Here is a 25892-nt window from a genome sequence, read left to right as displayed (position 1 = left end):
CGATCATAATATTGCTATTCAGCAAATAAGTACTTCTGAGGCTTCCTTCAGTGTGTAGACAGCACAGCTACTAATGATATACAGACTACAAATCAAAATTCTTCAAGGAGTATTCCTTGTTTTTTCCTGTTACTCTCAGTCATTTCACTGTTTATTAATACCTGTAAAGACCAGGAGCACTTAAAGAAGATTTAACAAAAAAAGAAATCAGTTACTTTCTGGAACACAATGGTCAAAGTAGAAGACATCTGGTTTATATGGATTAGTCAAGATCACATTAAAAATATACTCACAGTTAAGAGAGCATTCCATTTGTAAAAATCTCCAGAAATAATCTTTACTAAATCAACTGGACTAGGATTAACAACTCAATCAATATTATACTATGCCTTTTATTTACACATAATGCACTTATATCTATTTACAGATGATTCTTCCCAAAGGAGAAATTTGAGACTTAGATAAACCAAAGTTCACACTGCTAACGAATGGCAGAGTCTAGATTCCAATCCAACTCTCCAATGCCTAGCCTAATATTCGTTCAATTATTTAAAGTACTGCTTGGGCTGGATATTTTTTTTGTTGTGGGGGGCCTGTCCTGTGCATTGTAGGATGTTTAGCAGCATCCCTGACCTTAACCCACTAGATGCCAGTAGCAATCCCTTTCCATTCCCATCCCATGATGACACACAAAACTATCTCCAGACATTACCAAACATCTCTAGAGATGGGTAGGGTGGAGGGAGGGTAGCAACTCATTCCCAGCTGAAAACCTAAAAGTCACTAGTCTAATGTAACCTTCTCCACACTGAAGACAGACTGATTTCACAAACTCATTGAGTTAGAAGTCAAGGAGGTCACATCTCTAACTGCCACTATATAGAGGAAAAAACCAAGACCAGAGAGGTTAAAGACTCTCTTGGAAGTTACATTTTATCAACTCTTCCCTAGCAAGGGGGAGATGATGATAATCGCCGACATTTTCTGAGCATTTACTATGTGTGAAGTATTTTATTGCCTGATTTAATTTTCACAACAAACCCCATAAAGCTGGTTATTTCTGAGAAGACTTTGGAGCACAGGGCCTGGATTCGAGAGACAAATTGTCTGGTTTTGAATCACAAACAACCTCTATGACCTTGGGCAAGTTAGTAATCTCTCTTTGCTTCAGTTTCTTCATGTGTAAAATGAGTATAGTAACCTCACAGGGTTGTTGTGGAGATTAAATGAGTTAATACTTATAACATGCTTGGGACAGTGACTGAAACAGTAGGCATTATATAAGTGATAGCTATTATTTCCTCCGCCCACTCATCATCACCCATTTTACACATGAAATAAACTCATAGAGGTTACAATTCGTCAGCTAAAATCGTCAGCTAAAAATTTCAGAGCTAGGATTCAACTTTACTCTGTTTAATTCCAAAGTCAGTTCTCCTTACACTACACTATATGGTCTACATTATTATTCATAACAATGGTCACAAAAACAAGAACCACAACACTCAGTTCACGTGCAACATCTCAGCAGATTCTTATGGTCAATCTTTATAGATGGAACTGTTCCTTAAATTAACAAAACTGAGGCTGGAAAAGCCTAAGAAAATTAAGTGTTCCGAAGAGCCTCTCTGTGAACAAAGTAAAGAAAAATGAAATGTCAACAAAACTCATTGTACATTAAATTCTAAATACTAAAGCTAAATTAACAAAGAGTTTCAAACTTAACCCTGAAAACAGGATGCATCTTAAAATTGATGACACAGTTTATCTCCCAGGATTTTTTTTCTTTCTTGGTGGTACATAAAAGAATGATGTGTCTTACGATGGATATTATCAGTACAATAAAATTTGGTATTCCTTATTCAACCAAATATTTATCGATAACAACAATACACAAGTACCATCTTACTATGTGTGAATTCCTGTGTTAGGCCACATGTATATAAAATATATGATCTCATTTAAGTACTGTGCCCCAATTACGTGCCAGGGAATTCCAGAACATTCCTTGAATAGGGAAATCTACATTAATCAGTTCCAAAGACTGTGAATAAGTTTTAAAATGTTAAACCCATGACAAACTTACTTTGTTGTCTTTCTTTCCAGCAATTATTTCGAATATTAGTCACATAATCTTCTTCCACACTCTTTTCTACCTTTTGTAATAACATTCCTTTATATTCATTTTTAAAGTCCTTGTTGACATAATAAACAACACCCAAGTTTTCTGTCTGCATTTTAATAGTTTGCCCTGTTCCACTGTAAAAGAGATGCAGCAACATTATTTTAATTAAAATTGGACATTCCAATATGCTACTATAAACCAAGCGAACAAAAACAATTAACAATCATTGAAAAGTTAATATTGGTAATACAGGTTGAGCATCCCTAATCCGAAAATCTGAAATCCAAAATGCTCTAAAACTAAGACTTTCTGAGCATCGACAAGATGGCACAAGTGAAAAATTCCAAAGCTGACCTCATATGATGGGTCACCTTTTAATCAAAACACAGCATCATAGGTGAAAACTAAAAGCCTGTAGTTGTTTGTTGTTGCTATTGTTTAACAGCTAACACAGGTATTCTGGTGATGCTACTATGCTGGTTAGTTAACCCTGAACACATTATTTTTTCACTGTTAAATATTTATATGTGAATTAGAGTAAGAAAATGATTGCTTATCAGTAGCATATAAATTCAGAATCAGGAATGATGCCAAACAACCACAGGTTGTCCACATGGGTGGCTGAGATTGTGATACCTTTGCTTTCTGACAGTTTAATGTATACAAACTTTGTTTCATGTACAAAGTTACTAAAAATATTGTATAAAATTACCTTCAAGCTATGTGTATAGGGTATATATAAAACATAAATTTCATTTTTAGACTTGGGTACCATTCTCAAGACATCTGATAAAATATACGCAAATATTACAAAATCTGAAAAAATCCAAAATCCAAAACACTTCTGGTCCCAAGCATTTTGGATAAGAAATACTCAACCTGTAATTTATTTACGTTCTGTCAAATTGCCCAAAACAATGATTTCATGTCACAAAGTAACCACAGTTTTAAATACACTATGCTTTTATAAAGTTATCTCAATTTTTCATTAATAAAAATCTTATTTGGAATAAAGTAATTCTTATTTTTAGACCAATGTGATTGTAATACTGTAAAATCACTGCCAATATGATTTTTATTATTTTTTCTTTATCTGCTTTTTATTTGTTCATGCTGCTATTAACAGCCAATATGATGTTATAGTTTCCTTTATGTTCACTGTTTTAAAGTTGTCTAGAATGGATGCTGTATTAAATTTCCTTTATGTCCTGACCTCTTATATGTAAAGTATATGGTGAAAAAAATACACCATAAAAAAGTAATATTTGCTTTTATTTAATCAATATTTTGCAAAATGAAGAGTAAAGTCATTTTCCCCTTAATGATATAAAACTATGTAAGATCAATCATTGCTCTTTTTGTCTTTAAAGTAGTTTTGTCCTTTAGAGTATTTTTTGCCTTTAATGGCAACACATTACCTACCACATTAAATTGTTATCAAGTTCAAATATAGCATTTCTGTCCTTATCCACAGTAGGAGAATAGAAATGTAAATTAACAACATAAGACAAATTTATTACTTAAAGTAACTAATTTAAAAATTAGATAGAAATTTAAAATCTGGTACACTTGCAGTAATAGATTTGGCACTTCAAAGTTTACACGAGCACAAGCTCTTTAAAGGAAGCTAGGTCAGAAATAGCAACAATTCATTTTTGTAAAACTTCACTTAGCTACTTACGATCTGGGATATAAGGAGTAAGGAGGATTAGAGACCATCAACTGGCTTAATAATGACACGAGGATCAATACAATTATGGGCATCAGCTGGATAAACACAGAAAAACCTCCCTATAAAAAATCATCAAAGAATAACAAATTGTAATATAACTGTAGTTGTTAATAATCCAACAGTTGTCATACATTTTGAGGCAGAAAGAACATTTGAGATCATGTAGTTCAGTGCTTTCAAATCTGCTAACAATACCAATGGGGTGATTCTTAAATATAACTGCCCAGGCACATCACCAGGAGATTCTGATTTTTAAAACACTGATAAAATGTGATTTCATTTTATAGATGAGGAAGTCCTCATTTCTTTCTCTCTCTCTTTCCCGACTCCCTCCCCCGACACACACAGAGACTCTGTCAATATGCTGCAGGCTGTAAAACCATGTTTTACCTTGGATTTGAGGGTAGAAGATGGGAGCTGATGAGTGGCAAAGCTGGGGGCCAGGCCTTTTAATTTCTAGTCTAGTGCTCTTTCCATTTACCTTTCCACTTCATGTAATTAAACTGCTATAGGCAATTAGGTATAACTGCATTAGAACAAGGAAAGTTACCTCCAATTCAAGTTTTTCAGTATTCTAAATTCTTCAGGACCAACAATAACAAGTTGCCTTCACAACATGCACAATGCAGGTGTACCTTCATTAGAATCACAGAATAACAAATCTAAAGGGGTCATACTATCCAACCACCCAGGGCTGACCTCTCCTCCTATTCCTACAATATCCCTAAGGATTTTCTAGTCTCTACCAAACACCTCTAGTAAGAGAAAAACTCAATATTTCCTACAACAACTTGCCCTCTTTCCAGACAACTCTAATTGCTTTTCCTGAGCTGAAATTTGCCATTTTGTGATTTCTAGTCATAAACGTACATCTCCTCTTTCCTCTTCTCTTTCATGTCCACTATGTCGATGCTGATGTTGTTGGCTATAACCAGCTCTTCCATTTGAAAAAGAATGTACACTACCTAAAAGATTAAAAGCAGAGTTAAATTAGGGAGAGCAATTATGATCAGAAAAAGTATATTTTCTTTTACATTTTTCTTTAATTATTAAAAATTAGTAAAATAATGCATGTTTATTTTCAGTAGTAAATACTTATTGCCCTCTCCTCTTGTGAGTGAAGGGTGGATAGAAATAGGAATGATTCTTCCCAATCTGCTTCCTTTACAGGTAGAAGTTCCTTCTTTATGAAAACTTGACTAAGAGTTTCTCCACACACATAGAGGTTTTTATAAACCTCTTTTGTTTATGACTAGTTGTTTTTATAAATGTTGTATTATTACTTTGAAACTTTGCTTTTTGCATTTATCAATGAATCATAAACATCTCTAGAAATCAAAAGATAGTATTCAAATTCATTGTTTAAAAATAGCTCTATAATATATCTTCGTATTGATGGACCACAATTTATTCCAACATTCTCTTGCTGATAAACATTCAAGTTGTTTTCATATAAGATGAGCAATCAGAAATGGCTACCATTGACAAACTATGTTAAAACTAGCAAAATAACTGCAAATCAAATATCAGAAGAAAATTTACTATTGCCTGAAAGATTTCTGATTGTTTCTAGTATATTTCCAGTCTAAATTACTAGTTTTAATAATTTTTCTGTAATTATATATTCTAACATGTCAAAACACAGGTTATATTTTCAGTCATTAATTTGCATTTATATATCCTCTTTCCTTCAAGGATGCTTTGCAAAATGTCCTATCAATGACCACAACCTTGCCGGGCATGGTGGCTCCCCTCTGTAATCTCAGCACAGGATTTGGGAGGCTAAGGTGGGAGGATCACTTGAGGCCAGGAGTTCAAGACTAGCCTGGACAACACAGCAAGACCCTGTCTCTACAAAAGTTTTAAAAAACTTAGCCAGACATGGTGGTACATGCCTGTAGTACCAGCAACTTGGGAGGCTGAGGTGGGAGGATTGGTGGAACCTAGGATTTTGAGGCTGCACTGAGCTATGATCATCCCAGTGTATTCCAGCCTGGGCAACAGAGCAAGACCCTGTTTCTATTAAAAAATAAAAAGAAATGACCACAACCTTTCTCAATAATATTCAGAGAGGGCCACCAGGTCCAATTACATTGCTCCATTCATGAAGATTCTCCTAATGTTGAATGGGATTTACTTCAGCGCCTGAAGTAAATTTTGTAAACAAGACTAAAGCTATAATTTTAAGTACCTTAGAGGAGCTACATTCAAGGAAAATAGATTTCCACACTAACAACTCACAGTACAGTAAGTCCTCACTTAATGTCATCCAGAGGTCCTTGGAAACTGCAGCTTCAAGTAAACATGATGTACTATATGCCTTAGCAATTTAACTCTCGTTTATATCAATTAGCCTGTGGTAAAATTAGTTGTTATACAGAACATTGTTTCACTTACAGTCACAGTTTCCAAAAACCTTATGTTAAGTGACCACTTACTGTAAATGTAAGTGGCGTTTAATACTATTTATGTTGGTAGTATAAAATCTATCTATTTAGTGGTATCACTACAATATTTCACTTTGATAGTCTAGTTAAAGTTAGCTATTTCTATTTTAATGTAACCTTAAAAATCCACTTACTTTGAGTATAACCTATGAATCAGACTTTCTACTGTTTAAATGGAAATAGAGATGAGTACCTCTACATAAATCCAAATTAGTCAACTATAATATTATTGATAAAAGACGTACAAAGATTTCTAGAGAAGCAATGTCAAATAGTCATCTGGGTTTAAGTAAAGAAAACCATTCATAATTGTAATAGTACTTACCTAAGACACAGACATTACATTTCATGCTTACATTCCCTTTCAGCTTTATATAAAATACAGAATATCTGTACTCTTCATTTTTTTTTTAATTAAAATATGTTCTAGGAAAAAGGCAGGCTATTATAAAAGTAATCACCCTAACATTTTTCTCCTGCTTTCATGAAAAACCATCACAGGATCATAACACTACAAGAAATGTAGGAGAAAAGATAGATACATCTCTAAATAATGTAACTGGAGGTAAGACTCTGTAGCTTCATAAAATATAGTATCTATAATTACATTAAAATACCTGAAGGAAATCCACCCCCAAAAAATATATTAAACAAGTCTTCTGGAGTTATATCAGCTTCACAACCTCTATGGAAATTAAATCTGCCATTGTTTTGGTGGTTACATGCTTGTTCTTCATTGCCCGTGAGGTCATACTGTTTTCGCTTTTCTGGATTACTTAAAACAGCATAAGCATTTCCAATCTCTGAAAAAGTAATGGGTAAAAGTTGGTAAGCAAAGTTTTTATATTATAAAAGTCTACCCCACATAAAAACTAATGTCGTGCTGAAAAAAAAAAAAAGACTACCTGAAACTAATTCAGAAAATTGTTAAAAATATGTTCTTTTAAAGCTATACATTGTGTACAATTACACATATTATCTCTCAATACAACTTTTTATACCAGACAAGTGTCTCTACTGCCTTGAAAACAAAGGAATATCCATCTTCCTTTTTTAATATTGTGCTCCATCTCCTAAAATCCTGCCTCTTAAGCCATTTTTCAAGTGGTTTAAACAAATAACAATAGCAGTAGCTACCATTTATTGAGTACCTAAAACTGCCAGGCTCTGCACCCAATACCTTATTACATTGTCCATTATTATCCCCACCTTACAAATGAGGGCCCTGAAATTCAAGAACTCAAATTCTTCTTAGCACAATAAGTACACTCTCTTTATGCAGCCTATACCAAAAATCGTTTTTTGCACCGTGGAGCCTGCATGAGCTATTCTTTCATTCTATCATCCCGCACAACTTATCCCCTAAAACAGTAAACTCTATTAAGACAGGGACTGTGTTTATGTTTTCATGGCCATATCCTCAAGGTCCAGCATAAAGTCTGAATTAGTTTTTAAATAAATACAGACAGTCCTCGGTTTTTCTGTTTCACTTTGCTACCTTCATAACATTTATTTATAAAAAATAATTCTATTTCCCATCTCACAGTCCCAAATCCAAGAGGTAATGGTACACTGGTTACCAGAATTTACTTAAAACAGCATAAGCATTTCCAGTCCCTGAAAAAGAAATGAGTAAAAGTTGGCAAGCAAAGTTTTTATATTATAAAAGGCTGCCTCACACAAAAACTAATGTCATGCTGAAAAAAAAGACTACCTGAAACTAATCCAGAAAATTGTTAAAGTTTACAAATTTACCAATTTACAAGTTGTAATGCTTTGAATCTAAAACTAGGAACTACCCTATTCTTATTATTCTGACATTTCTAATAATCACTTCATAAATACATCTTGCTTCTTAAACTAGATTGTAAGCCTCTTGCAATACAATATTTTGCAATATTTTAAAAATAGTTTTGGATCCCATGTGGTGGCTGCCATAGATACTGTACAAGCAAACAGATGCTCATTAGGTAGTTGTTTTTGGATGATTACACATTATCCTGAAATTAATTGTATACAATATTCTGGATATTTTCTTCTAATCGAGCTTCTTAAAACTGGGATTCAGAGATTGCTTTCAGGTGGTATGTGTACCCTGCTGTATGAAAAATTAGGTGGATGGTCCATCTATTTGAGGAGATACTTTCTTCAGATTCTCAAAGAATCTGTGACTCAGAAATGTAGCCATCATTTTATGAATTATTTCAAAGGGAAAGCACAGTCAAAGATAGAAACAATGTACTTACAAACACCACCAAGGTATTAACTCATACCTAAAAAAAGAAGCATTATCTATCAGTCTCCTAAAATTGTAGTTTTAGTAACAATATCAATTTTAGGATTTAACATCTATAAACTAAAAGGGCTATCCCATGTTATGTAACAATGCTACTTTAATAGTTTTAATACTTTAAAACTATTAATATATAGGCAACTCAATTCTATTTTAAGGCTTCCTTTTTTAGAAAAAGTAATTTCTAAACATTAAGATATTTAGATGGTATTTGAGAAATACTGTCATAATCTAAAATTGTACACATAAGACAATTTATATATTGTGGCCAGAGTAATTTTCTATTCATTTACTTTGTGATATTATACCCATATAATCAAGATTTTTTGCAGTTCCTTATTATCTAAATAATTATATCCAAAATTTATTTTGGTATTCAGAAGTTTTACAAAATGCATTTCTACCTCATTTTCACTTATCTGACCAAAAGGTACCTTCCACTTCATTTATTTTTCTTTAAACTTTTAATACACAGATCCGCTATGCCTTTTGCCTAATTTTTCCCAATAGTAATATTTTGCAAAATTATCTTACAATATCACAAACAGGATATTGATACTGATATAGTCAGGATAGAGAACATTTCTAATACCACCCTCATGCTGATCTTTCATAACCACATCCAACTCCTCCTCCTTCCCTTCCGAACCCCTGACAACCATTCATCTATTCTCCATTTTGACAGTTTTGTCATTTCAAGAATATTGTATTAATGAAATAACACAGTACATAAATGGGATTATATTATATGATATATAAATTGATTGAAACCTTTTGGGATTGGCTTTGTAAATCATAACACTCTGGAGATCCAGGTTGTCATATTTGCCAACAGTTCATTTCTTTTTATCAGTGAGTAGTAGTCCATGGTTAAGGATGTACCACTGTTTAACCATTTACCACTGAATAACATCTAGTTTTTCTCTAGTTTTTGGCTATTACAAATAAAATTGCTATATACATTCATGTACAGGATTATGTGTAAACATAAATCTTCATTTCTCTGGAATAAATCCCCAGGAGTGCATTGTTGGGTTGTATAGTAGCTGCATATATTTTTGAGAAACTGCCCAACTATTGTGCAGAATGGCTGTGTCATTACGTATCCCATCAACAATGAGTGATCCATTCTCTGCATCCATACCAGCATTTGGTATTGTCATTATTTTTCAGTCAAGCCATTCTGATAAATGTGTAGTGATATCCCATTTTGGTTTTACTTTGCATTTCTCTAATGACTAATGAATGACAGTGAAAATCTTTCACTGTGCTTATCTGCCCTCTGTATATCATCTTCAATGGGATATCTCTTCATTTTCTTGACCATTCTAATGGGATTGTCTGTTATTTTACTTTTGAGTGTTGGGAGTTCTTTATGTTTAATATATTCAAGATACCTGTCCTTTGTCAAATATGTGCCTGGCAAATCTTTTTTCCCATCCTGGAGCTTCTTTTCATCCTTGTAATAGGGCAGAGCAAACTTTAAAAATCTTAAAGTACAACTTAACAACTTTTCCTTTTATGTACTGTGCTTTTGGGGTTAAGTCTTAAAAAATCATTGCCTCGCCCTAGATCCTAAAGATTTACTCCCATGATTGTTGATTAAGTGTTATGTTTTATATTTACATTCATGATCTATTTTGAGTTCATTTTGTGTATAAGGGATGATACTTTTTGTCGGGGTTAATTTTTTGGCCTATGGGTGTCCAGTTGCCTCAAAACCAACTGTTGAAAAGGCTGTCTTTCCTCCATCGAATTGCTTTTGCATCTTTGTCAAAAACCAGTTGGCTATATTAGTATCAGTCTGTTTCTGGGTTTCCTATCTTGTTCTACTGATCTATGTGTATATTTCTCTGCCAATACCACACAGTTTTGTTTACTATTGATATAGTAAATCCTGAAATCAGGAACACTGATTACTCCAACTACATTCTTTTAATAAAAATAAATGTTTTTAAATATTCAGGTTCTTTCTTCCCCTCATATGAATTTTAGAATAAAACTTGTTTCTATCTACAAAACAAATCCTGCTAGGATTTTGACAGGAATTGTGTTAAACCTGTATATCAATTTGTGATGACTTGACATCTTTTTTTTTTTTTTTTTTTGAGACAGAGTTTTGCTTTTGTTGCCCATGCTGGAGTACAATGGCACGATCTTGGCTCACTGCAACCTCCGCCTCCCAGGTTCAAGTGATTCTCCTACCTCAGCCTCCTGGACTTACAGGCATGTGCCACCACACCTGGCTAATTCTGTACTTTTAGTAGAGACAGGGTATCTCCATGTTGGTCAGGCTGGTCTAGAACTCCCAATCTCAGGTGATCTGCCCACCTCGGCCTCCCAAAGTGCTGGGATTACAGGTGTGAGCCACCGCGCCCAGCTGACTTGACATCTTTACTATGTTGAATCTTCCCATCCATGAACGTGATATTTCAGTCCATTTATTTAGCTATTTTCTGATTTCTTTAATAAATATTGTATAGCTTTCAGTATATAAATTTGATACGTTTTATTAAATTTACATCTAGTTTTTTTTGTATGTATGGTTGTAAATGCTAATGTATTATTAATTTTAGTGCCTAAATGTTCATTGCCAGTAAATAGAAATGCAATTAATTTTTTATATATTTATATTGTGTCCTGCAATCTTACGGGATTCACTTTGTAGTTATAGTTTTTTTCTGTAGATTCCTTGGATTTCTACATAGATAATCATGTCATTTGCATATAAGTAGTTTTAGCTCTTCTTTTCCAACCTGTATGCCTTTTATTTCCTTTTTCTCTCTTTAACACAGTGGTTACTACTTCCTGCACTTTGTCGAATAAGAGTGGTAAAGAGACATTCTTGCTTTATTCTTGATCATAAGGGAAAAACATTCAGTCTTCCACCATTTAATGTCAGCTTACAGGAGTTCTGTAGTTGCTCATCATCAAGTTGAGGCAGTTCCCTTCTATTGCTATTTTTTCTGACAGTTTTTATCATGAATGGGTGGTGAAATGTATCAAATGCTTTTATTCCACTGATTAATATAATCGTGGGATTTTTTTTCCTTTAGTCTATTAATGTGGTGGATTACACTTATTGATCTTCAAATAGTGAATTGAGTTTGCTACCTTCAAATAAACTTCTATTGTTTGGGGTATATTATTCTTTTTATATACTGCAAAATTCTGGTATTTTGTTAAGGACGTTTGGGTTTATTCCACAAAGTATACTGGTCTGTAGTTTTTTTTTGTTTTGTTTTGTTTTTGTTTTTTTGTAATGTCTTTGGTTTTGATATAAGCAAGGTAAAACATTTCTTAACATTAACTGGAAAATGTCTCTTCCTCTTCTATTTTCTGGAAGAGATTCTGTAGAATTAGTTTTAATTCTTCCTTAAAAAGTTTGATAGACTTCTTCAATAAGAGGATCTGAAGGCCGGGCACGGTGGCTCACGCTTGTAATCCCAGCACTCTGGGAGGCCGAGGCGGGTGGATCATGAGGTCAGGAGATCGAGACCATCCTGGCTAACATGGTGAAACCCCGTCTCTACTAAAAAATACAAAAAATTAGCGGGGTGTGGTGGTGGGCACCTGTAGTCCCAGCTTCTTGGGAGGCTGAGGCAGGAGAATGGTGTGAACCTGGGAACCAGAGCTTGCAGTGAGCCAAGATCGCGCCACAGCACTCCAGCCTGGGCGACAGAGCAAGACTCCGTCTCAAAAAAAAAAAAGGGGGGGGGCGGGAATCTGAGTCTGGATATTTCTTTTTTGGGAATTTTGTAATTACAACTTTAATTCACTGAACAGTTCTTAGTCCATTTTGTGTTGCTATAGAAGAATACCTGAGACTAGCTTACGGTTCTATAGGCTGAGAAGTTTGTGGGCATGGCCTTGGCTTCTGGTGAGGGCTTTTGTGCTACATCACATGGTGGAGAAAATCAAAGTGGAAGCAGACAGGTGCAAAGAGGGGAAACCCTGAGGGGTGTCCTGGCTTTATAACAACCCACTCACTCAGGAAATAATCAATTCCTGCGAGAACTAATCTAGCCTCAAAAGAGCAAGAACTTACTACTGTGAGAACAGCACCAAGACATTCATGAGGGATCTGCCCCCATAACAAAAACACTTCCCACTAGGCTATACCTCCCAACACTGCCACACTGGGGATCAAATTTCAATATACCCAAACCACAGCAATTTCTATAGGGCTATTCACATTACCTATATCAGACTGAGTTGTGATCATTTGTATTTTTCAACTAATTGAACCATCTTATCTAATTTGTAAACTTACGTGTATGGAATTGTTCATAGTATTCTTATTATCCTTTTGATGTCTGCAGTGATATCCTTGTCTCTGACACCATTTCTGACAATGGTTATTTCTGTCTTCTCTCTTTTTTTGGTCAGTCTTTCAATTTTATTGATTTTTTTCAGAGAACCAGCTCTGTTTCATTGATATTCACTATTGCTACTCTTTTCAATTCTGATTTCTACTCTTATAATTTCCTTCTTTTGCTTGCTTTGAGTTTATTTTGCTATTCTTTTTCTAGATTTGTAAGGTAGAAGCACAGATAACTGATTTGAGACTGTTCCTCTTTTCTAACATATGCATTTCATGTTACAAGTTTCCTCTCAGCATTCCTTCAGCTGGTCTTCTCAAATTTTGATTGTTGTAGTTTCATTTTTAGTTTTATATATATACACACACACACACACACACACACACACACACATATATACACACACACATATATATATATTTTTTGAGATGGAGTCTTGCTCTGTTGCCCAGGTTGGAGTGCAGTAGCGCAATCTCGACTCACTGTGAGCTCTGCTTCCCGGGTTCATGCCATTCTCCTGCTTCAGCCTCCCGAGTAGCTGGGACCACAGGTGCCCGCCACCACACCCAGCTTTTTGTATTTTTGGTAGAGACAGGGCTTCACCGTGTTAGCCAGAATGGTCTCGATCTCCTGACCTTGTGATCCACCCGCCTCAGCCTCCCAAAGTGCTGGGATTACAGGCGTGAGCCACTGTGCCCGGCCAAGTTAGTTCAATATATTTTTTAAAATTTGTTTTGATATTTCCTGTTTGACCCGTGGATACTTTAGAAGTATGTGTTCAGTTTCCAAGGATTGGACGTTTTCCTATTACCTTTGTGTTACTGATTTCCACTTTGATTCCATTGTGGTTGGTGAACATACTTGTATGATTTCAATATTTTAAATTAGTGGAGGTTTATCTTATGACTCAGGATATGGTCTATCTTCCTGTGTGTTCTGTGGGCACTTGAAAAGAATTTGCAGTCCGCTGTTGTTGAGCGGCATGTATAAATGTTGATTAGATATTGTTGGGTGATGGTGGTGTTTAGTTCTTCTATATTCTTGTTGATTTTCTGTTTAATTGTTCTATCAGTTATGAGAAAGAGGTATCAGAGTCTCCAACTATAACTGTGACTTTGTCTATTTCTTCCTCCAGTTCTATTAGTTTTTGCTTTACATATTTTGCAGCTGTCTTTCAGTGCATATACATTTATGTCTTAAAGGACTGACCCTTTTATCATGTACATGTTCATAATGTACTACTCTGATAATTTTTTTACTCTAAAGCCTACTTGCTCTAATATTAATATAGCAACTCCTGTTTTCTTTTGACTAATATTTGCATGATATAGTTTTTCAATCTTATTTTTATTCTGGACATAGTGTTATCAAATAATTTTCTTGTAGACAACATACAGCAAAATCATGTTTTGTTTTTAAAACAAGGTCTCGCTCTGTTACCCCAGCTGGAGTGCAGTGGCACAATCACAGGTCACTGCAGCCCCAACCCCCCAGGCTCAAGTGATTCTCCTGCCTCAGCCTCCTAAGTAGCTGGGATAACAGACACGTGCTACCACATCCAGCTGATTTTTTAATTTTTTGTAGAGATGGGGGTCTCACTGTTGGCTAGGTTGATCTTGAACTCATGGGCTCAACTGATCCTCCCACCTTCGCCTCCCAAAGTGCTAGGAATATATAGGCGTGAGCCACTTCACCTAGTGAAATCATGCTTTTAAAACGCATTATACCAAAAGACTTTTAATTGGCATAGACAGGTCACTTACATGTAATGTAATTACTGATAAGTTAGGGTTTAAGCCTGCTATTTTATTTTTTATTTTCTGTCCTTTCATTCCTGTTTTCTTTTTCCTGACATCCTGTGAGTTAGTTACTGGAACATTTTTTAGAATTCCATTTTGACTTATCTATAGTCTGTTCTGAGTATATATCTTTGTATAACTTTTTAGTGGTTGCTCTAGGCATTATATATACATTATATACACATAATTTATATGTATTATATATACATAATATATACATAATTTATAATCCTCTGGTGTCATCATTTTGTTAGTTTGAATTAAGTACAGAATCCTTACCTCCCTTTACTTCCCTTTATCTTCCCCTATTTAAAACATAATTGCCAGCCAGGCGCGGTGGCTCATGCCTGTAATCCCAGTACTTTGGGAGGCTGAGACAGGTGGATCACGTGATTGAGAGATCGAGACCATCCTGGTCAACATGGTGAAACCCCGTCTCTACTAAAAATATAAAAAAAAAATTAGCTGGGTGTGGTGGCGCAAGCCTGTAATCCCAGCTACTCAGGAAGCTGAGGCAGGAAAATCACTTGAACCCGGGAGACGGAGGTTGTAGTGAGCAGAGATTGTGCCACTGCACTCCAGCCTGGGTGACAGAGAGAGATTACATCTCAAAAAAACAAACAAAAAAATAATTGCCTTATATATTTTCTTTACATACATCTAAAACCTTATCAATGTTGTAATTTTTGCTTCAAATATCAAACTCAAGCAAAAGTATACTGTATTTAACCATATTTTTGCTTACCATGTGTCTTAGTCCATTCAGATTGCTATAACAAAATATCATAAATTGGATAGTTTATAACCAAATTTATTTCTCACAGCTACAGAGGCTGAGGCTTAGATCAAGACACTGGCAGCCTCAGTGTCTTGGTGAGGGCCTGCTTTCTGGTTCACAAATGGTTCCTTCTAACTGTGTCTTCACAAGGTAGAATCCCACCTCCCAAAGGCCTCACCTCCTAATACCATCACATTTGTGACTAGGTTTCAACATACAAACTTTGGGGCACCACAAATAATACCAGAGTACCGTGTTCTTTCTTTCCTCTTGATATTTCAAGATTCTTTCTTTTATTGTGTCCTTTTGTTTAAAGAACTTCCTTTAGCTATTCTCTTAGGTTGTATTTGCTCATGACAAATTTTCCCATTTTTCCTTCATCTGACAAATGTCTGGATTTCCCCTTCATTCCTGAAAGATATTTTTGCTGAGTATAGGATTCTAGGTTGACAGTTCCTTTTCCTTCAGCACTTGAAATATGTGCCACTTCTTTCTGGCCTCTGTGGTTTCTGATGTGAAATCTGCTGTCACTTAAATTGCTTTTCCCCCTATAGGTAAAGCATCATTTCTCTTTTGCTGTTTTCAAGCCTTTGTCTTTAGTTTTCCAAAGTTTGACAATGATGTGTCTTGGTGTGGCTTTCTTTGGGTTTATCAGTTTGGGGTTCATTCAGCTGGAATCTATAGGCTTCTATCTTTTGCCAAATTTGGGAAGTTTTCAACCTTTAATTTTCTGAGTACCTTTTCAGCTCTGCCTTCTTTCTCCCTTTCTTCTAGGACACTAATCACCTAAATATTAGATCTTGTGCTATAGTCCCACCAGTCTCTGAGGCTATGTCCTTTTTCATTTGAGCTTATTTTCTATGTTCAAATTGGATAACATCTATTTTTCTATTTTCTAGCTCGCCAATTATTTCCTCTATCTGTCCATTCTGCTGTTTATTCCACTTACTGATAGTTTTTATTTTTGAGTTGTAAAATTTCTATTTTGTTCTTTATACTTTAATAGCTTTGCTCAGACTTTCTATTGCTTTGCAAAGATTATTTTGTTTTAAGCTTATTTGTAGTTGCTCATTGAAACATATGATGACCCATTGAAACATTTATATGATCATAAACATTCTATAGTTTTGAGATATTCCTGGTTCTTAGACTGACAAGTAATTTTCAACTGAAACTTCATAATATGGGGTATTATCTTATGAGAGTCTGGATCTTATTTATATATTTTGTTTTTATTGTATTCTTCTGACTCCACTTCAGCGGAGAAGGGGGAATACCATCTCATTGTTCCTAAGCGGGAGTGGAAGTCCAGGTTTTTTCCCTTGGCCTCTGAAGACACTCAAGGGGAAGGGTCCCATTGGATAGATACAGAAGTTCCCTTATGGGAATATCAGACCTCCACTTATATCTCGCTGGCTAGGAGGAGAAGAGATGCTTCATTACTGTTCTCCATTTAACTTCACTGACACCATAAGGAAATGACTTTGTTACCTCTGGGTGGTGATTAAAGTCCTGACTGTACATTAGGCTACCTCTGATACTACCCCAGCAGGGAGAATGAGCACCCTTTCACTGCTAGGTGGAGGTGAAAGTCCACATGATCCCCACTGACATTGTGAGGGAAGCCTTTCTTACTACCCAGCATAAATGAAAGTCTAAGCTATCTAGTTAACCTTCTCTGTTACCATCCCAGGAGGGAGCTTAGAGCATCTCATTACAGCATAGAGGGGGTGGTAGTCTAGGCTCTCTACTCAGCCTTTGCTAGTGTGGGTCAGAGTGGGGCAACAGTTTTTCCTGTGGTGTTTGCAGTAGAGTGGCTACTGTTTTTCTGTCTTTCTAGGCTATCCCTTTCCTGATCATTTGGCTAGATAAGGCAGGCTTTTCTTGGGGCTTTTCTGTCTATACTTATTGGTGTTTTTGTGTTACCTACTCCTCCAGCATCTAATCTGGGATATATATGGGGTAAAAAAAGAATACGTAGGCCACGCACGGTGACTCATGCTGGTAATCCCAGCACTTTGGGAGGCTGAGGTGGGTGCATCACAAGGTCAGGAGTTTAAGACCAGCCTGGCCAAGATGGTGAAAACCCCATCTCTAGTAAAAATTAAAAAAAATTAGCCAGGTGTGGTGGCAGGCGCCTGTAATCCCAGCTACTCAGAAAGCTGAGGCAGAGAATTGCTTGAAGCCAAGAGGCAGAGGTTGCAGTGAGCCAAGACTGTGTCACTGCATTCCAGCCTGGGCGACACAGAAAGACTCCGTCAAAAACAAACAAACAAACAAACAAAAAAACCTAAGCAACTAACTGCTGTGTTGTTCTTTGAATCCTGAGGTCCCTACCTAGTTGGTCTACCTTTTTTCTCTCCACCTTTCAGAGTCTTCCTTTGTTTGTTTTCTTTATTTTATATATTAATGTTTGGGGTTTTCAGTTGTACTCATTGGGAGAAATAGGGAAAAGTATATCTGTCCTATCTTCCTGAAAGTGGAAGTCCTCATGGAATTTTAGATCACCCACCTCATTCTCGCTGCCAAGCTTTTGCTATCCCCTCTCTTCTCTAACCATAGACATCATGCTAACTCTTAAGAAAATTCTTAATTTTAACCTTAATTCTAACTATTATGAAGGCTTCTCCAACTACTCTGCTCACAATGAGACTTCATCTTTCTAACCTTTCTTTGGACATCTGTAGTCTGTTTTAGTATTTAAATATAGTTGGTCTTCTGTGAGATCCTGGGTAAATCTGAGTCTCAATTTTCTTATTCTTGAAATGAGGATGACACTGGTCTCTTAACTATTTCATGAGATTTTTTAATAAGCATTAAATTTAAAAATGGGAATGAAAAACTGTAAGATGTTTCTTAAATGTGAGGCATTACTATATCACAAAAGTTCTGTGTAAGGTTTATCTCCCCTTTATGAATTATAAATTCTTTGGGGAAGAAGATATCTCAGATTCTCTCATTGTACTTCTCTACAAGAACTAACCCAAATGGCAGAATTAAACTCTTTGTACTTAGAGATATACTCTAGATGTTCATATTGAACTACCAGAACTAATACAAGCAACAACTCCCATTCCACTATTACTTGTCAAGAAAACACATAAACAACTAATATATGCTCTATTACTACATTCATGTGTATGTCAATAGACACAGGTATTATTCAAATAGTCTCTGAAATACTTGGGAATCTTTGAAGATAATGTAGAATGGGTATGTTTTGAAGACGTCTACATCAGAAAAAAGGAAAGGGACTCATTTCATTAAAATGTGTTTTAAAATATGTTTACATGTATTTTGCAACTCACTTTACATGTAAATAAAATACTCCCCACTTGGGAAACTTATAATCCTAACTGGAAAGGCAAAATAGCTACATGAACGTATGAGTTCATTCTCCTTGAGAACAATCTTTTTTATTTTTAAAGCTTTACAAAACACACAAATGAAACATCTCTTCATTTAATTACTAATTACCTCTTCATTTTCTATTCTTGAAGGAAATAAAAGCAAGTAGTTTCCATTTTCTGAAAAAAGTGTTTTAGTAATTACAGAGCAATCAATCCATACTTTAGCTTTTATAAAAAAGACAACAGTATTGTCTTTGCTCAGAGATATATGGCTTAGTATTCCAAAAACAGACTGGTTGGTTAAAAATAAAATAAGATGATACAGAAGACAATGAGAAGATCCTGTATGCTAAATGAATGAAACCTGCCATTTCTGTGTGATGATGCTATCTGTAATATTTTCTAATTAACTACTGTTACTAGCCAAGCATTTGTGGATTACAACTTGAGTTTTCTATGTAGTTTCCACTCAGTGAAAAATAGGCTCATCAGCCAATTCCCTATTCTGATCCTCTTTGGGACTAATAAACTGGCATTCTGATTTACAGGTAATCTCTTTGTGTATTGAACAATGTGATCCTCTCCTCTTGATATAAATCATCTCCTGGCATGTTGGTAAGTATTAAGTCTCTAGTTTTGCAAAGCAGAGCACTAAACTCTGAAATGTACCACACAAAAGTATAACCAGCTTTGTAAAACCCCACTGAGTGTCTAGCTGGCTTCCTTAGGTGACATCTATGCTGTTAACCTATTCAAAACACTACAGAGGCTGTAGAAATATGTTACATACATTTAGTGTTATTCCAAGATGCTAATATGACTTCAATACAGAAGTTGAAGAAATAGTTTAATGTTCTTAGCATTAATGAAGAATTAACACTGAAATCACTTAGCAGATCACAAACATATGAATAATCCACTGCCAAAATATTTTAAACGTTTTTAAAACTCAAAAAACTTTAAATTAAATTTGTGGAACTCATAAATCTAAGCTCACTTTTAGCTTTTGGGGGAATATATGATAATAAATTAGCTATTTAAAGATTTCAGTTACATTTTCTGGTAACTCTGTGACTGCATACATTAGGCTCAAGCTATAACACAAATTAAACAAATACTTATTCTACTTGACAATTCCATCAGAAATTTCCCAACTTTCTGTACTATTGAATTATAAATTAACCTAAGTGCTATTATCTGTGTTATTTTTAAAAATGAAAGCTTTACTTTTGTTTAATAAAGGTGTGTATTTGGAGGAAAGAAAATAATGGCACTATTTTCTGGACACATTCTTCAGGTAATGAACTGATGGAAATGTAATTTGCAAGTTAGTGTTTTCGAGTAAAGCTTTTCCTGTACTTTCAACATGCCACTTTTACTTTAAGGAAACAAACTGAGACGTCTCTCCCTGTCACAGTGGTAATTTACTGTCACCAGCACCACTTTGGCAGTGGCTTTTATTGGAATATATTATTAATTCCCAAATGTATTTTCTTGGCAACTTCCTTCAAGAAACAAAACTGTTTTGGAAACAATCTTATCAGTATTTTCATGAAGCACCAATTGATTCTTCTATCTTTTTGGAAGATGTTTAAAATGAGTATCTACTTCCAGTGATTCTAAGACCCCACCATTGTACTGTAAACATTATACACTGGCTTTATGAATGCCAAATTCACAAGAATGAACAATCACAAATTTAGGCATTTAACTATGAATTAGAAATTAATTATTACAAATAAATTGTATTTAACAAAATATAAAATGACAAAATCACTTCCCTGAAATTTATTAAATTGGCAAAAAATTTAAAGACTATTGGGATGGAAAACAAAAAATAAATAGTAGGCAAGAGGAATGATATTTTTAAAAAGAAAAAATGACATTACCTAAAACTACATATATAAAATGAAAAAACTGGGCAAAGTTTAATAGAAATAAAATAACTCTGGGGAGATTTTTCTTAAATATCCAAGTTCCAGTCTATTGTACCTTAAAAACTCACAAAAACTATATTTTGCTTTTAGTTCATTTAGAACCAGATGGCAATACGCTAGAAGCTCATGCATAATCATCACCCTACTTGTTCCTGGTAAACAAGAAAGCATGCATACGTGCCTAGAAAAGTTACTTAAGACTGTATCAGAACTGGAATATTGCTTTTGTGAAGCCAAACTGCATTCGTTTGACTTCGGGTATGACCAGTTAATACTGAAGTTTTAAAGGATTTTCCAGACCCTTGCTTGTGCTGGTCTCTAAATGCACCAGTCCAAAAGCAGAATTTAATATTCTGAAACACTATAAAGTGAATTTTAAAGAAAGCTTAGTAAAATTGCTTTAAAAGGTTTACTTTACTTTTAAAAGCATCTGTTGCTCCAGGTGCATGGTTTTTGTCTGGATGAAACTTCAAAGCAAGCTTTCTATAAGCTTTTTTCAAATCTTCATCACCAGCATCTTTCGTAACTCCAAGTACTTCATAGTAATTTTTACATTTGTTTATGCTGTGAACAAGAAAGTGTGTTATAATGTAAATTTCAAGGAAGACGGTCATGTAATATCTCTAATTTTTTAATTTATTAGAATGGTATAAAGAACTATCTGTGGACTCTTTCTCAAAATCTAATGATGGCTTATCTCTTTAAGGATTAGTTTACTTCATTCTCTTTTTCGACCACAGACCATTCCTCCAACCTCTTCCCTAGTCTAAGATGAGTAAACCATGAAAATGTCCTTAGTGTAAGGTATCACAAGTACAGAGAAGTAAAGCAAAGCCCATAATAATCATGGATGAAAGTCAGAACATATATTGTAACTAAAATGAGACAATATGAACAATTTTTTACTACTCATAGTGGATAAAGTAATTCCAAAACTCTTCAAAAGCGTGTCACAGCTAAGAATGAACATGCATTACATTCCAAAAATTTTGTTCTTGCATAATGTAGATCTAACCAACTATCAAATCAATAGTTTAGTATATGCAAAACAATTGCAGTATTCTATGGTTTAAATGTCAAATTAAGTTAGCCTATTTATTTATTTATTTATTTTTGGTATAGATGGGGTCTTGCTATGTTGGGGCTGAGGCTAGTCTCGAACTTCTGGCCTCAAATGATCCTCCCATCTCAGGCTTCCAAAGTGCTGGGATTACAGGCATAAACCACTGCACCCAGCCAGCCCTGTTATGCCGAAGATAATTTATCTGTGTCACTCTCTGAAAAAGATAACATCTCATGATAAAATACAACATGGTACTCAAAAAATGTTATCCCTGATTTTCATTGTGATAAGCACATTTCTAAAGATTATATACATACAGTTTGTACCTTAAATATTTAACAGATTTAAGCCTGGAGTATTTAAAGTACATTAGGATTAGAAAAGAAATACTCTGAATGGAACAGAGAACATTAAGTACAAGTGGATGCCAACCTTCTTCCACAATCTAGTAATTTACTTTCACAAAACCACAGTACATTTTCAAAATTTTTGGAGAGTACTTTGCAACTTTAGATGTGTTCCATGTGTGGGTGGCTTGATAACAGAGGTAGACAGAGGTAGTGACTGGCGAAATGATCTAGGGTATAAGTGGACACTGGCAGCAAAAGAACTGCAAAGACTGATTCAAAGTTTTCAAAGAAAAGAGACAAGATTGATTTTTTTTTTTTTAACTATTAAACCTATTAGATATCACAGTGCTGGGCACACAATAGGGTCTCAGTAAATATTTTTGAAGTAAATGAGCCTTAGCTTTCTTTATATAATGAAGGCATCTATCATTTGTTATATGAAATTGGAGGTTAAAAGGGCAAGCAATATAAAATTATACAAATTTACAGAAATTAAAATTGGATTTTTCTACTTTAGAGACTTAAAAAACATTAACATATGTCAATTTTATTTCAAAAACATGACATTTCCTTTATTTAGTCAATAATATTTATTGAATACCTACTATGCCCAGTGTTCTAGGTATTTGACATGTATCTGTAAACAAAAAAAGAGAATGATCCCCACCTGTGTGGAGACTCATTCTCCTAGAAATGTTTAGAAACTATGTGATAGAAATAAAGGAAATGGGGGGCATTTATAAAACACCTACTGTGTGTTAGGTACAGGTCCACGATCCCATATCAATGTTCTAATATCCATAAAGCTCTGAAAAATCAAAGTCATTCTATAACTAATTTTACTGCATAAAAAACTGAACTGGACTTAGATTTTGCCTCTAGGCAAAAATCTGACCTGAAAAGATGTGAAGCTACTACAGAATCTTCATTTATCCCATTTAAGTGTGAATACCTGTATGTTTTGCTGCAATATATTACTATTTGTTATGGACTGCTGCCCTAGAGTCTAAGATGTATAATATATAATACACTGTCATTCCTTGGTATCCACAGGGGATTAGTTCCAGGATCCTCCCTCCTTGAATACCAAAATCTATGGATGCTCAAATCCCTGATATAAAATGGTGTAGTATTTACATATAACCTTTATGCATCTTCCCATGTACTTTAAATCATCTCTAGGTTATAAATAATACCTAAGACAATGTAAATGCTATGTAAACAGCTGTTACACTTTATTGGTTGTTTAATTTGTATTATTTTTTATTGTTGTATTGTTATTTTTCACCAAATACTTTCAATTCACAGTTAGTTGAATCCACAGATGCAGAACCCATAGATGGAGAGCCGACTATATTAGTACCTCTCTAAAATACGAAGAATTCTGAATTCCAAATTGCATTTGGTCACAAAGATTTCACATAAAGAATTATAGAATTTTATTATACTGATTATTTTACACAAATTATCTCATTTACTCCTCATTTGGTAGACATTATTGCTATTTAACCAATGAGAAAACCAGTCTTTGAGTGGTTAAGTAAATTGCCTAAATTCACATAATCAAGTAACAGATGAGAATGAGGACTTATTTCTTCAACAAATATTTACTAACAACAAATATTTACTTTCTGTTAGGCACAATTTCAGATGCTACAGTGTTGAATAAAACAATCACAAATTTACAATTTGGAGAAGAACAAGCAATAAACAAATATATAAGTAAAATATAATGTACATCATATGGTGATAAATATCTGGAGAAAAATAAAGTAGCTAATAGAAACAGAAAGGAAGGGCAGGCCTCCTATTTCAAATAAGTAATAAAGGAAGGCCTCACAAGTAAGAATTCAAATCTGTTTATCTGACTTGAAAATGTGCTGTCTCAGAACTGGAATACAGAAAAAAAGGATACCCTTCAGATTTCAAAGCGACCTATCATCTTCCTGTTTCTTTCTTACAATCAGTATTGAAGCCGACTCTCTTACCTCCTAGATCTTTGCAGCTGTTTTTGGTGCTAAGCACACCTTCTCTGCTTCTCCTCTTGGTTAGCTAGTTTCTACAACTCTCCGGACTCTGGCTTAACTCCTCCTTTTCCTAAGAATCCAGATTCCTCAGAAGTAGATTTGCTGCCCCTCTTACATCCTCCCCACATCCTCTGAACTTAGCCTTATCCCAACAATTACCACAGTGTACTACATTTGCCTCTTTACTTGTCTGACAACTCTTCTAGATTACAGATTCTTTGAAGGCAGGGATTATGTTTTGTTCACCATATATATTGGATGGATGGACAGATGACTTTCAATTTGAGAGCAGAAATGATGGGGATCTAAAAAGTCACATTCAGATCAAATGTGATGAATGCTGTCATGAAAATGTAGTTGGTAATAAAAGTCATTTGGAATAGAAGAGAAGCAGTTAACAGAAGTGAAACAGACTGTGAGACAAGGTATACAGCTATGAATATGGCAGACACTACCTGAATGCAAAAAATAAAAGGTAAGTTAAACACTGAACAATCCTAAAGCCATTACTGCTTGGTTTGAGTGTGTAGGAGGTTGAATTATGTTCCAGATTAAGTCTCTAAATTGTCTTCTTTATAATTACTGAGCACAAAAGCCTGGTCAACTTAAAAAGCCAGCACAGGAGAAGGTTGCTGGATAGTGTAGACAAAGTAGGTGAAAAACTACATTGCTCTAGATAGGGTCATAAAGTTAAGAATTGCCACAGATGAGGGAAAAAAAAAAAGGCTAGACAGGAAAAACAGTTATTTCATTAAGTCTTAGCTGTATCCAGCTCTACCATATCTTCTCTGCACTAAATTTTCATTATATATTAGAGCAGAAATTCTTGAGAAGCCAGCGGTTATAAAGTCATCATCACCAATGGACAGCCTGAAGGCTATGTATTTGAAGTAATGCTCCAAATATACCCATTCACCTAATTTTTCACACCTGAATGAGAAATTAGCATTCAGGTATCTATTTTCATTCACATTGTTGTTCATCATGCTCCTTTTCATCAGCTACATCTGTTTGTTACACTTTTTACAATCTGCTGCTTTCTAAAAGAGTAAAACCTTCTCCTGCCTCACTGAAGAATTAAAATAAATTTAAAAAGAGTAACCCATTACCTATCTTGGAAGGAAATAATGTACAAAAAGGCCAAAAGGATCTGTGTGGAGCTCAACAATGGGAAAACTCTGCCTGGTCCAGACTTTATGTCTTCTCTTATGTACATGGAAGCATAGTTGGTGGGAGAGGAAGGTCATTTTTCGATTCTCTTTTTCTCATGTGTGCTATATAGCTAATTATTTAAATATACTCCAAACTTAACTAGTGTTTAAGGAAACATTTATTTATTCCTGAGACAAGGAATTACTTATTTTATAAGTTTAGCAAAATGATTTCTTTTCTTCTCAAAGAACTGAAGCTTAAATCAAATCTTAAATTCAAATCCCCATAATTAAATTGACTTAACAGCTGTACAGTGTTTCTAATTGATAAATACAATGATACTCCCATTAATAATTTCACACTGATCTTGTAAAGTTTTTAAATGATACATTAAAGTTTCTCAATGGTATATTAAAAATTTCAAATAAGATCCATGACAACTTTGTCTCCATTATTTTTCAATATGCTTCAACTAAAAAAAAAAAATAGCCAAGTTTAACAGAATATTAGTTTACAA

General features: G+C 34.6%; 1 protein-coding gene across 2 annotated transcripts in view; it reads right to left on the bottom strand.

Annotated features, from left to right (window-relative positions):
• DNAJB14 (DnaJ heat shock protein family (Hsp40) member B14) overlaps positions 1-25892 on the bottom strand; it is a 51036-nt gene that overhangs the window by 5400 nt on the left and 19744 nt on the right. For both annotated transcript variants that reach the window (XM_050791544.1, XM_050791545.1), the window contains 5 exons: positions 21202-21347; positions 6922-7107; positions 4728-4822; positions 3807-3916; positions 2087-2259 (listed from right to left, as the gene is read on the bottom strand). In XM_050791544.1, coding sequence (XP_050647501.1) covers positions 2087-2259; positions 3807-3916; positions 4728-4822; positions 6922-7107; positions 21202-21347 — 710 coding nt within the window. The remainder of the gene's footprint in view (positions 1-2086; positions 2260-3806; positions 3917-4727; positions 4823-6921; positions 7108-21201; positions 21348-25892) is intronic.

This window comes from Macaca thibetana, chromosome 5 (genome assembly GCF_024542745.1).
Source record: "Macaca thibetana thibetana isolate TM-01 chromosome 5, ASM2454274v1, whole genome shotgun sequence".
NCBI lineage: Eukaryota > Metazoa > Chordata > Mammalia > Primates > Cercopithecidae > Macaca > Macaca thibetana.
The sequence above is the reverse complement of the archived record's forward strand: the minus strand, read 5'-3'. Positions and strand labels throughout refer to the sequence as shown.